We start from the raw sequence: 13,262 nt of genomic DNA, 5'->3' as shown, positions 1-13,262 counted from the left end.
TTGGGGTTCCTCAACTCATCAAAACGTGTAGTTATGGTCATTTTTGTCAACTTCGTCATAATTTTGTCAAAATGAGTTACGTTGGACGGATCATTGCTACGATTAGGTTAAAGTTGAGGGACTATTGCTCCAATTAGATTAAAGTTAAGAGACCATTTCTCTAGTTGGATTAAAGTTAAGGGACCAATGATAATGAATTTTTAGTTCAGGACCATAACATCACGTTTTGATGAGTTGAGGGACCGATGATAATGAATGTTTAGTTGATAGATTATTACTTCAATTGAGTTAAAATTAAAGGATTATTGCTACAATTTACTTTTAAAAGTGAGTTCCTTGAGTTAGCAGCTCTTCATTCGTCTCCCGCCAAAACATGGACCCAACCGCCTCTCTCGTCAAAGCTTTGTTCAACAACACCAACAATCCCAAGCTCGCGTGGCACCTCTTCAAGCGCATCATCTCCTCCCCCACCTCCTCCTCATCCTCCTCCGATCTCCCCCTCCGCTCCCTCCCCGTCATTGCCCGTATCCTTATCGACTCCAAAATGCACCGCGAAATTGACAGCCTTCACCAGCTCCTCCTCCTCTCTCAACCCCTCGAAACCCTTCGCCCTTGCCTCGTTTCGCTCGTGCGGATCTTGGCCAAGTCGAATCTCCCCGATAAAGCCGTTGCCCATTTCAAATCCCTCCGCAGCCGCTTCCCTGATAAGCCCCCCTCTGTGTATTTGTATAATTTGCTTCTCGAGTCCTCTCTCAGGGAGAACAATGTAGATTTCGTCTTGTGGCTGTATAAGGATATGATCTTCTCCGGGATTAAGCCCGAAACTTTTACTTTTAACCTTTTGATTTGGGCATTGTGTGAATCGGATTGTTTGGATGATGCCCGCGAGGTGTTTGATAAAATGCGTGACAAGGGTTGTCAACCGAATGAGTACAGTGTTGGGATTTTGGTTCGCGGGTATTGTCGAGCTGGGCTTGCTGGCAGAGGTTTGGAGGTTTTGGATGAGGTGAGGAGTTGTAATGTTTTTCCGAATAAGGTTGTGTATAATACTTTGATTTCTAGCTTCTGTAAACAAGGAAGGACTGATGAGGCCGAGAAGTTGGTAGAGAGGATGAGAGAGGATGGATTGTTTCCGGATGCCGTTACTTTCAATTCTAGGATTTCGGCTCTCTGCAGCGCAGGGAAAATCCTTGAAGCTTCTAGAATATTTAGAGATATGCGTGTTGATGATCAAGGGTTGGGGCTGCCTCAACCTAATGTTGTAACATATAATTTGATGTTGCAAGGATTTTGCAAGGAAGGGATGCTAGAGGAAGCAGAGGCATTGCTCAAATCTATGGAAAAGGCTGGTGATTTTATTAATTTAGAGAGTTATAACATATGGTTGTTGGGTCTGGTCAGGAAAGGGAAGCTCTTAGAGGCACGATTGGTTCTTCAAGAGATGGTAGATAAAGGCATAGAACCCAGTATTTACTCATACAACATTGTGATAAATGGGTTATGTAAAAGCGGGATGCTCCGTGATGCAAGAACGGTGATGAGTCTAATGGAAAGAAAAAATATTTCCCCTGATACAGTGACCTACAGTACTTTACTTCATGGTTTCTGCAGTAAAGGTAAGGTAATTGAGGCCAACAATATCCTACATGAGATGATGATGAATAACTGCTTCCCAAATACTCATAGTTGCAACACTTTGCTGCATAGCCTATGGAAGGAGGGAAGGACATCAGAAGCAGAGGAGCTTCTGAAAAAGATGAATGAGAGAGGTTATGGCTTAGATACTGTGACCTGCAATATTGTGATTGATGGTTTGTGCAAAGATGGGAAATTGGACAAAGCAATTGAAATTGTGAGTGGGATGTGGACTCATGGAAGTGCGGCTCTTGGAAACTTAGGGAACTCCTTTATTGGCCTGGTTGACGATAGTAATAAAGGGAAGAAATGCAGCCCTGATTTGATCACGTATTCAACCATAATTGGTGGGTTATGCAAGGCTGGGCGACTTGATGAAGCGAAGAAGAAGTTCGTGGAGATGTTGGGGAAAAATTTGCCCCCTGATTCAGTGATTTATGATATGTTTATACGTAGTTTTTGTGAGCAAGGAAGGATATCATCTGCATTCCGGGTGTTGAAGGACATGGAGAAGAAAGGTTGCAACAAGAGCATTCAAACTTATAATTCACTAATCCTGGGATTAGGGAGTAAAAAGCAAATATTTGAAATATATGGACTGATGGATGAGATGAGAGAAAGAGGAGTCCCCCCTGATGTGCGCACTTACAATAATATGATGAAAAGTCTCTGTGAAGGAGAGAGAGTCAGAGATGCCACATCTCTTTTAGATGAAATGCTGCAGAAGGGCATATCCCCGGACATATCTACCTTCAGAATATTGATTGAAGCTTTCTGCAAGGGATGTGATTTTGGAGCCGCGCATGAGGTATTCGACATTGCTTTAAGTGTATGTGGCCACAAGGAAGCTTTGTATAGTTTGATGTTCAATGAGTTGCTCGCTGGAGGGGAAATATGGAATGCTAAAGAGCTATTTGAAGTCGCACTAGACAGGTATTTTTATCTTGGGAATTTTAACTACAAAGATCTCATTGACAGACTTTGCAAGGATGAAAAGTTAGAGGATGCTAGCAGCATTCTTCTCACGATGAAGAATAAAGGATACGGATTTGATCCAGCATCATTCCTGCCCGTAATTGATGGCTTAGGTAAAAGGGGAAATAAGCATGAGGCGGATGAACTTGCAGAGAGAATGATGGAAATGGAAACAGAGGGTAGGGTAACAGATAAGGTTTACCGAAATGAGAGGGAAACAAGTAGTCGAAAACCAAATAACACCTGCAGAAGTGATTGGCAGACCATAGTGCACAGGTATGGTTGATTAATAGTTATATGTGATTCTTTTCTTCTTAACTTCCGTTTTGGATTAATCACCTTCTGGAATTGCTTTGTGTGTATGCATGGGACATGTCAGCTTCTTTACTTATTTACTTTTGATTTGATATTTCCTTGGTAACTTACTTTCTTTTTTTTTCAGAGATGATGGCAGTGGAATAGCAATGAAAACCCTCAAGCGGGTACAGAAAGGCTGGGGTCGAGAGAATCTAACGAGTTTGCAGCCCCACACAAATGAATTTATCGAATATTGAGAGGAAATGATTTCCCTCAAAAACTTGGAGTTGGTTGGCGACATAATGGAACGTTACAAAAAAAGCCAAGAAAGAAATCGACCTTTAAGATCTCAGGTATAACTGGTTTTCTGCTATTGACTCTCTTTTTCTTCTTTTTTATTTTTTTATTTTTTTTATTTTTATAAATTCCATACTAGGGACAGGTTTATATCAATAAGAACCCAGAAGTGCTTCCTGTTAAAATCGCAAGCAGGATTAGCAGAGTCAAAGTTTGCTGACTTTTAATGCTCGCTCAGCTCAATTGAATAACAGACTTTGACTGATTTTAGGAATCTTACAGCACACTTGTACCGAAATCCTTACTAGGATATTGAATGGACTAACTATATATATCAATTAACGTCCTGTCCATAAATTAGATTTCCCTTATTCATTGTGTCTTTTTTAAGGCATATATGACTATGGTGTCGATGTTTCCTTAGTTTCCTTTGTATGAGCTACTAACATACGCAAAAGAAAATGTTCATGGTATGTAAGATCTCATGCAGCTCACTTCATGATTGACTGTTCGCTTGATTTCTTTTCAAGAGTTCTCTTTCACCACAAAACAGTTTCTGTAACATAGTTTTGCATTTTTTTTACTAGAAATTAACTGACTAGGTGAATTCTTATCATCTTCTTGTGAAGATCCAACCTTTTGTGGTCTCTTATTCTAACCTTTCAGCTACCTGCTATAGTTCCTTTTTTTCTGTCACAAAAGCTCAGCCAATCTTTCTTTTTCAGGATTGTCTTCCTCATGTGCTTTGGGTCAACTTGATTCGGCTTTTGGTCCTATGTTTTGGTCGCATATCAATAGCATTGGTCACATAGACAGCAAAGTTGAAGGAAGCTAGAACCACAGTTACTACCTCCAGACCGGCTGAGGATGCATGAGACAAGAAGTGTCATTCATCATTCGTAGACATGCTGCTAAGTCGCAAACTTGCCTCTACTCGATTCTGAGACCTCCGTAAGCCCATTGAAAACGTCAGACTGGCATCTACTCCGCTGTTAGGTCTCCGTTGGCCCCTACATATTACTTGTTTCGTATTTAATACGTTTTTACTACTCCCAGTTTTCCTGTATTCCTTTAGTTCTTTGAACAGATCTGTAATTTTAGCAATGTATAGATATGAAATATTAGTGAAACACTTCAAAAATCTAAGTATAATACAAAATTGCTCGCCTTTCAACTGTGTTGGGTCTACGGTTTTTCTAACTATGCTTTTTTCCTCGGAGGCAGATTGTATGCCCTCTTGTTTGGGTGCCCTTCCCATCCCCTCCTATTTGTGCGGTCACGGTTAAGCCACGTCAACATTTTATATTCTTATTATTTTTTGTCTTATTATCTCTATAAAAAAATTAATATAAAATATTGACGTGTCTTAACCGTGACCGCACAAAATAGAAGGGGATGGGAAGGGCACCCGAACAGGAGAGCAGACAATCTGCCTCCTTTTTCCTCTCCCACACTTATAAATTTCAATTTTTGCTAATAAATCCTTCTTTAACTTCCACCACATTGCATCGCATGTGCCATTTCCCTAGTGTCTGTTGACGAAAATCTAAATGAAAAGTGGATGCATCTCGGTTGTTAGATAAGACACATGGTTAGGGAGTCTAACTAAATAATTTCCTCATCTATGACATGTTTACTTATTAAGAATTGAGAAAGTAGTAAAGAATCGGAATTATGAATAGGAGAAGTAAGAAATACCAACCAGAACAACTCACTCTCCTAGTTGATCCAATTTCTGGTTTGAGAAGTTGGAATATTGATTTTAAAGTGAGATTAATGTTTTTATTTCTTGTGTTTTTACAAACATGAACTCAGAAATTAGAAAGAAAAAAAAAAAATATATATATATATATATATATTTTTTTTTTTACTTCTGGTGCCCATTTCTAATAGCTAAACATTGTAGCTAGGAAAATTTTAGGAAACAAGGCCAAAATCCCAACCAAAAATTAAAAAAAAAAATGGCAACAAAAACTCTATATAAGATCTTAATACCTTCATGCACACGCAATGTGGAAGAAAATAAAACTAATTAAAAATTTTAATTAAAAAAAAAAGATATTGTGGAATAGTGGGGTTTGAACTGTACGGATAGGAACCACAATAACTGACTATAACTGCCAATTCAGAGATATGAGTCCAAAGTAACCGCCCTTTGTTGCCCTACAAAATCTGAACCCACTCCAACTGTTGAACTTTTTTCCTCTTCTCCTATTTTCTTGTCTCTTCTTCCACCAAATCCACCCATCACAACAAGAACAAAACATTCCTCAATGAACAACACTCCCGACCTTGATTTCCGATTCCCCATATCTCCACCAACCCACCAGGACGCCGTCGTTCCCGCCGCCCCCGCCACCGCCACCGCCGCTTCTTCTTCTTCCACTTGTTTCACTGCAAGCGATAGAACCCACCAAAATCCCAGGAAGAAACGCTCCAAGCTGATCAGGCTCGACAACCCGACTGCTCCGAACAAGGTTTCGAGGCCAAAGTATGCAAAAAAGCCCGACCCGTCTGCCCCGAAGATCACGAAACCCTGCACTGAGTGCGGCAAGACGTTCTGGTCATGGAAGGCTTTGTTCGGGCACATGCGGTGCCACCCTGAGCGCCAGTGGCGGGGCATTGAACCGCCGCCAAATCTGCGGCGGCCCGTCTCGTCCAACATACCGCTGAGCGAGTTGGGATTGGCAATGGGTGAAGAGGACCACGAGGCGGCCTCGAGTTTGCTAATGCTTTCCAGTGGGATTACTTCTGGGACAAGTAATGAGATCATCATTAGTACTGCCGCTACTCAGAGTGTGAGTAATACTAATCTCCAAGGTGCACTAGAGGTGTTTGATGGTTGTAATAGTAACAACAGTGGTAGGTTTGAGTGCTCGAGTTGTAAGAAAGTGTTTGGATCCCACCAGGCGTTGGGGGGCCACAGGGCAAGCCACAAGAATGTGAAGGGCTGTTTTGCAATTACGAGAAGCGATGGGGAGGTTGATCAGGATCATCATCACCATAATGGAGATGGTGGTGGTGATAATGGTGATGGTGATGGTGATGAGGATGTGATGGATGAGAATCACATGGACTTGGGATCATCATTAGGGCACAAGTGCAGTGTTTGCGGGAGGGTCTTTTCAAGTGGGCAGGCATTGGGAGGGCACATGAGGTGTCACTGGGACAAAGGGGATGAGACCCAATTAGGGTTCGGGTTTGAGCTAGGGTTGGGGTTCAACCTGCAGCATCCGTGTGAAACTTCAAAAGGATTATTCTTAGGTCAAAATTCTGGTGGTGGTGGGGGGTTGGACTTGAATTTGCCTGCTGCTGCTGCTGCTTCTGCTTCTCACACTACTGAAGATGATCATCAGCACTACTCTTCTTCTGGACTCACTTTGGATTTAAGGTTGGGTATTTGAAGGAATCTGAATTACTGAATATATATATATATATATATATATATATATATATATATATATGTTAGTGTGTGTATTTTGGAACTTAAATAGGTGATTGGTATATTTTGTAACAATTGATATTTGACATGGAAATATATGTGTACTTAGTTAAAATACTTGTTATTGGCTCCTCAATTGGGAGATTATATATAAATATATAGTGTATTAGACAAATTTCTCATTACAATTAAATTTCTTAGCTAAGAAATTACAAATTAGCTGAGTTGGGTTTGTCAGATGTTTGTCTTAATGCATGTAGCACATTAATTTGTTGTTCATCTTCCAACGTATGAACTCAAATTGCACCTTCTTGCTAGTTTGCTTTGGTATTTGTTTAGTCTCTGGGATTGAGTTACAAGCCACGATGTTTATAGGTTCAGTATTAGCCAAAATATGGTGTTAGCGGCGACTGGCCGGATGGATTTGTAGCTACAAGCTGTGTCATATTATACAGGAAATTCGAGTCTGAAAAATTAGAAATTCAGACGTTAGGGTTATTGAATCAATTCTTCTGTTCCATTCCAATAGTTAAGTTAGTTTGGAAGCAATTTTTAAATTGCTTTCTTTTAGTTAGGTCTTCTTTGGACACTGGAATACGCAGGCAAATTAACAGATTAGTCCATCAATTTAAAGTAATGAATCCAGATTAGGTTATTTAGCCCAAATATGCAAGCACATTCCGTAAAAATATTATTAGATCAACTAAGGGAAATAACCTATCTGATTTTCTTTCCTTCTAATCTATCTGATTTTCGTTCCTTACTTTCTTTATAAGTTTCCCATCTTTTAACTGCAACAATTACCAAGTTTTAATTTTTTATTTTCCCCATTTCTGGTAAGTAAACGCGTCAAATGAGAAATATTTTGAGTTGGTTACCTAATCATGTATCCTCTTCGATAACTCAGATGTTGCCAAATCGTCATGTACTTTCGACAATGGGAATTCTGCCTAGAGTGACATTAGCTAACAAACATACCTATAGTTTTGGAATCAAGGCATCAAATATGATTAGTGTCCCATATAGCATGTATCAATAATATGAACGGCATGACGGAATCTCAAGCCGCCTAACCCAAGATTTCATTACGCAAATTTTTACTCTCTTTACAAGAAAGGCGGACTTCAAATTAATTAAATAAAAAGGAGACTTCTAAGGATGCATTGTAACACAAATTCGATTATTATTATTATTATTATTATTTTTAACAATTTCTACTTAAAAACCAGTCGCTATGCTTTTCCCACATTAATTTGTTGCAGATCATACAACTGGGCCAAACGTTCACATAAACCTTGGATTTAACGGAGATTTTTTGAATCGAATGATGATCGTAACAAATGTCAACTCAATCCGAAGAAAATTATGCAGAAGCTTTACATAATTATTATGAAGCTATGCGATTAGAAATTGATCCTTATGATCGAAGTGACCCACCACATTTTCAGCCTGATGAACACAAGAGGACAGAGCCCAATACACAAACAAGCAAGTGTAAAGTTAGAAGCTGCAGGAACAAAAAAAGCATCAGGAATGCAGTTGACAAATTTACCTTTTAATTTTATTTTTCAACAGTTTCAATTCAATACTTTCAGCAGCTTTGGCTACTGCTGATGCAAAAATACTGCACATATTGATATGGCAACCCAAATTTTACAGACAACTTGCAGTGAATACCAGCAGGAGACCCAACTGCAGAAAAGGTAAGAACCGGTGGAAAAAAAACTAGTATGCACACTTTTATCCAGCTGCAATTTACTACTTCTTGGTGTCATTTCACTTCTCGGATCGGTCTTCCTGAGTTGAGGGCACATTAAAGTGCTTCACAGATTTCCCAAGAACATTGAAACACCCAACACGTTGCAACTCTTTTGCTGCAATAATGGGAGATGCAAAAGGGAATGTAAGAGGCACATGTTTTCTATTTTTTCCAGATATGGACGGTGGAAATATAATAGGAACAATTAACAGAATGCTTGAAAAGTTTATATGTAACCACCATCCGGCTACAACAGTTATGGCAACAAGAAAATGCATGATTACCAGATAATTATAGAAGATTAAAAAAACTTGGGCTCTTTCAACTCTGACCCAACATCAAATGGATCACAGAGTTTTAAATGGGGAATAATTTTGCTCAACACCCTCAAGTGATGGTGATGCTCACTGTTGGATAAGTTTAAATTTCGATATCTGCGTAGTGGATAGACAAATCTCAAGATTTAAACTCATCCGATAGTAATAAGGGGTGGTGAGCATTACCACCATTGAGGGTGGTGAGCAAAAATGCACTCTTTTAAATGAGAAAGTAATGAATGATTTTGAAAAAGATAGAAGCCATGTATTTGGACGACAATGTTTACATTGAAGAAGGTCAAGATTTCTTGACATATATTTTGGGTAACTTCCCCATTCCGGAGTTACACAAAGACCAAGATAATTATATTTGTAACAAGACAATAAAACAAGAATTTCCATTAATGATTTCCAATTAAGGGATATTTGCTTAGCAAATTTTTAACTATAATAGATCTCTGAAAAAAAAAAAGAATCATAATACCTTCCTCCAGTGAAAGTTGAATTGATCTCTTTTCCAACTCAACTGCAAGTCTGCTCAGTTCAACAGAGGACAGCGACCGTAGCACTAACATAAAATCAAAATCCAAAGGGGAAGTCAGTACAGTTACAATCTAAGGAAATTCAATCAAAACATATTAAGGTGGATTTTCTCAATTCAAGAGCGTACTCTGGATATAATCCTCATGCTCTGATTGGTCCAATTTCCTCAACAGCAACTGCAATTGATGGAATCGCCCTTCCCAGTGCAGATTTTTTAGACCCTTTGGCAATGTCGCAGAAGTATGGGGATGGCAATTGGCTCCTGCTGGTTGTAGTCCAGTACCAGACTTACAAAGCGGGACCAGAACTGAAGGTTTCCCAGGCAGAATGGTTGAAGCTGCCACTGGAAAAGGTGCAAAAGCCGGTACACAAAAAACTTTTGTTTCCTTTGCTTGGGATATGGGTCGGGTGCTTGCGTCGTGGTGACTAAGTTTCCTTGACACCTGACACTCGGCATTAATGGTTGCTTTATCACATGCGTTATTTCTGACTGCGTCTGCTTCTGATTTTCTACGAACATAGACAAGCTGTGCATTTGCAGCACTGCTACCGTGGGATTGGTGTTGAGGAGGGCTCATCTGCCGCTCAGGTAAAGGTCTCTTGGTGCTCGAAACTCTAGGGACATTACTAGTGCGTCCTATATCCTTGGGCACATTTTGCAGATCTCTTAACACTGTCTTCTTTACAGGAACTGGCAGTTGTTTATCATGAATAGGCGACTCAGATTCAGTAGTTCCCATCCCATATTACTGACTATACAACCTATGGTTTGCTGAACCATCTAAAGTAAGAGACCTTGTGATGGAAAAACCAGTCAAAATTTGAAACAAAAGAGTAATTCGATGATTAACGAAAGCAAACTTACAATGGTAAACTAAAGCAGACAAGCTTATTTTACATAAGATCTCCAGAGCACGACAAACCAAGCATGTTCTTGATCAGAAATTCTCTCCTACAGACCCCAATGGTGCGCACAAGAGAATACATCGTTCTTGATATAGGTTTCAAAGTATTACACATAGTTAAAACCGTTGGAAGAGTTCATCTAACACAATATCAAAGTAATATCTTACAAGAAGTAGTTTGACCAAGTATTCATCCTCTGTAATTATCTACACAAGTAGAAAACTACCATATCTAATACAAGAAGGTGCTAATAAGTGCATTACTGCATTAAATAAAGAAATAAGTGAAATCGGCAAACAATTAAATGTTGTATGCTCAACATTCTCTCTTGTTCTTTCTTGGCGGGAAAAACTCAAGTTCGGTATTATGACCTAAATTGCATTGCAAGTTTCCTTTAAACTTACTTAGAAGAGCCAAACTCAAGCCTCATAAAAACACCAATTTTGCTTCCAAATACCTAACAAAGCACATTTTTATTACACCAAAAGCAGCTTAAAGGCTAATGAATGATCAAAATAACTTGCTCTATGGATACATTTCGATTCCTCTATTTAGCTCTATAAACTTTGAGATAAATAGCATCAAAGAAATTACCCTTATCCAAATCAGCAAAAACATTAAATGTAGTATACCGAACGTTTTATCTTTCTTGTTCTTTCTTGGCGGGAAAGACTCAAGTTCAGTATTATGACCTAAAAATGCATTCCAAGTTTCCTTTAAACTTTAAAGAAGACCCAAACTCAAGTCTCACAAAAACGCCAGCTTAGCTTCCAAATACCAAACGCTGCATTCCTTTTTCACACCAAAAGCAGTTTAAAGGCTAATCAATGATCAAATAACTTGCTTTCACACGTTTAGATACCACTTCCTAATTCTGGAAACTTAAAGACAAATATGCATCAAAGAAAATTACCATTATCCAAATCACTGCATTTCCGCATGAATTTATCAGTTTCCAGACATGGGTTCTACTAAAATCGAAAATTTAGCAACACCCATCTGATCAATTTCACTTTAAAATCAAACTCCATACCAAAAGATCAACATGCAATTGAGATTTTGTTCATGTTCTAACATCACACAACACCTAATCAGACCGTTGAAAATGTAAATGCATATATACGCAAAAACAAGAAGAAAAATACCAGAACAGCTAATGATTCGAAGAAGAAAACGAAGATCTTGATCGAGAAAAAGCAATGGAAGGTGAAGGGGAAGAGCATTTACCTTAGCCCACTGGAACCGCTTGAAACTACGGGTTTCAAAAGCCGGAAGCTTTGGCTCTCTAACTACGCAAGGCATTTTGCATTTTGGTACTTAGAGTCTTTTGATATTATATTTTTACCCCAGAAGGACTTGATTATCATCCTTTTCCTGTATCCTGTTGGGCCTGAACTGTTGCTTTGGTTATACATTCTTGGGCTTGACTCCTTTTCTTTTTTTAATTTACTATTATTACAAGAAGAGATGGGGAGTTCGAAACTTTTACAATAATTTAGAAGATGAGGAGTTTCGAACTAGAGAACATGGGTAGAAACTCAATACTCTATCCACTAGGATACTAAACCACATGCACGTGTTCCCTGACTCTATTGTGATTTATTCAATTCAAAAACTAAAAATTAACAAGGGTGTTTAAAGTGAGAAAAATAGATGCAAAATGGGTTTAGAAAGAAAAAGAAGAAAACGAAAAAGAAACCCCGCCAACATCACCTACGACATCCTCCCCTGCCTCTCTAAACCCAAAGACATCCAATGTTCTTCACCTCCTCACCAACCACCTAACCACGCCATTTGCACTTCCCATACCGCCCACAATTAAAAACCCAAATCTCATCCCACCATAATAAAGATGCAATACTCCAAATACCATAATAATAAATCAATTAAGAGGTATCATCTAATTAAGCCAATTTGTTCAATCCCAATCATTAAAAATGAGTTCAATGAGTATGTGTGCATAATCCTAGTTCTTCGTTCTTCCTTTTCAGAAAAAAATCAACTATTTTGTGATAAATCAATTTGAGGTTGAAACTCAATGAGTTTAAACCATTCAATAGGAATGACAAATGATTTTGGCGATCGGGGGTTAGATAGAGAGGGTGTTTTCATGGAGGAGCGGGAATGAGATAATCGAAGGTATTTTCACTAATGGGCTGCCTTTTGGTTTTTTTTTTTTTTTTTTAAAGCCTTGTAGTATATGGGTTTTAAAGCCTTGTAGTATATGGGGAAAACAAAGGTTTCAAAAAAAATAAAAAATAAAAATAAAAATTATATGTTGGTTTAGAAAGAAAAATATTAGGTCTGAATAAAATAAAAAATGAAGCTTGATTCCGTCATTGAATAAAATATCAACAAATAGCATAAATACAAGCTTATGATCACTTTCAATGTCTGAAAGAGAAGTACTAACTGAGCGGTTTAGTTGTGGTCCATCGCCCCCAACTGTTACGGACAAAAACCTTATGGGGGTGACTGTCGTACCGGACTATCTCGGACTGGACTAGCTTCAGGGACTAAGTAGGACTAGCTTAGAATAGACTAAGCTGGATTAACTTAATGAAATGTTTGGTACAATGTCAGAATAAGAAGTAGGATAGGTATTATATTTTTATTATTAATCCCCTCTTTTCTCACTTCTTCGTCCCACTCTCTCCTTCTTTTTCTCCCTTCTTCCCCATATCAAACCTCAATGAACTGGACTCCTCGAAATTTTTCTCATCAACTCCCTCTTGATTCCTCTCTATATCTCCCTCTTTCCTTCCCCCCCCCTCTCTCTCTCTCTCTCTCCTAGCTGTGCGTTATTCGAACAAAACCCTCCCAGCCAAACCTCTTTTCCTGAAGCTTTTTTCGGCCAAACATCATCGACTTTTTTTTTTCTTTGGTAAACTGGAAATAGTATTCCAGGGCAAAGGCCAAGCAAAGAACAAACACCAAATATACAAGAATACCCAATTACTGAAGGAAATATTTGTGAAAACAAGTTCATTTAAGCAACATCTACAACATGCAATTAACAATTAAAGGCGGAATCATGCTTATATGCACTCAAAAACAAAACTTTACCCATGAAATTCAAGGCCTAGTGAGT

General features: G+C 38.7%; 3 protein-coding genes across 8 annotated transcripts; 2 read left to right on the top strand and 1 right to left on the bottom strand.

The window, feature by feature from the left end:
- The first annotated feature begins 336 nt into the window (after nt 1–336).
- On the top strand, nt 337–4,378 carry LOC103445218 (pentatricopeptide repeat-containing protein At2g17140). The gene is made up of 3 exons (XM_008384209.4): nt 337–2,886; nt 3,053–3,260; nt 3,930–4,378. The coding sequence occupies exons 1-2, from the start codon at nt 374–376 to the stop codon at nt 3,162–3,164; spliced, it is 2,625 nt and encodes an 874-aa protein (XP_008382431.3). The 5' UTR covers nt 337–373; the 3' UTR covers nt 3,165–3,260; nt 3,930–4,378.
- A 998-nt stretch (nt 4,379–5,376) lies between these two features.
- LOC103445260 (zinc finger protein ZAT3) lies at nt 5,377–6,732 on the top strand. The gene has a single exon (XM_029109210.2). The coding sequence runs from the start codon at nt 5,478–5,480 to the stop codon at nt 6,606–6,608; it is 1,131 nt and encodes a 376-aa protein (XP_028965043.2). The 5' UTR covers nt 5,377–5,477; the 3' UTR covers nt 6,609–6,732.
- A 1,448-nt stretch (nt 6,733–8,180) lies between these two features.
- LOC103445219 (uncharacterized) lies at nt 8,181–11,499 on the bottom strand. Of its 6 annotated transcripts, none has more exons than XM_008384210.4 (5): nt 11,399–11,470; nt 10,131–10,256; nt 9,393–10,037; nt 9,207–9,290; nt 8,181–8,520 (listed from the first exon to the last, which is right to left on the bottom strand). In XM_008384210.4, the coding sequence occupies exons 3-5, from the start codon at nt 10,003–10,005 to the stop codon at nt 8,423–8,425; spliced, it is 795 nt and encodes a 264-aa protein (XP_008382432.1). In that variant the 5' UTR covers nt 10,006–10,037; nt 10,131–10,256; nt 11,399–11,470; the 3' UTR covers nt 8,181–8,422. The 6 variants fall into 6 exon arrangements, with proteins under 6 accessions (XP_008382432.1, XP_070662638.1, XP_070662639.1 ...); XM_070806537.1 differs by having other exon boundaries at nt 10,131–10,310; nt 11,399–11,428; XM_070806538.1 differs by having other exon boundaries at nt 9,393–10,060; nt 11,399–11,422.
- Between the last annotated feature and the right edge of the window lie 1,763 nt (nt 11,500–13,262).

This window comes from Malus domestica, chromosome 10, assembly GCF_042453785.1.
Source record: "Malus domestica chromosome 10, GDT2T_hap1".
In the NCBI taxonomy this organism is placed as follows: Eukaryota; Viridiplantae; Streptophyta; class Magnoliopsida; order Rosales; family Rosaceae; genus Malus; species Malus domestica.
This window is presented reverse-complemented; position numbering and strand designations above follow the sequence as displayed.

Excerpts from the sequence above, each read along its gene's own strand:
- LOC103445260 (XM_029109210.2), top strand. The coding sequence starts at position 5,478 with ATGAACAACACTCCCGACCTTGATTTCCGATTCCCCATATCTCCACCA.
- LOC103445218 (XM_008384209.4), top strand. The coding sequence starts at position 374 with ATGGACCCAACCGCCTCTCTCGTCAAAGCTTTGTTCAACAACACCAAC. Across the intron at positions 2,887-3,052 it reads TGGCAGACCATAGTGCACAG|AGATGATGGCAGTGGAATAG; the intron begins GTATGGTTGATT and ends TTTTTTTTTCAG.
- LOC103445219 (XM_008384212.4), bottom strand. The coding sequence starts at position 10,005 with ATGGGAACTACTGAATCTGAGTCGCCTATTCATGATAAACAACTGCCA. Across the intron at positions 9,291-9,392 it reads GCATGAGGATTATATCCAGA|TGCTACGGTCGCTGTCCTCT; the intron begins GTACGCTCTTGA and ends ATTTTATGTTAG. Across the intron at positions 8,521-9,206 it reads TCAACTTTCACTGGAGGAAG|CAAAAGAGTTGCAACGTGTT; the intron begins GTATTATGATTC and ends CCATTATTGCAG.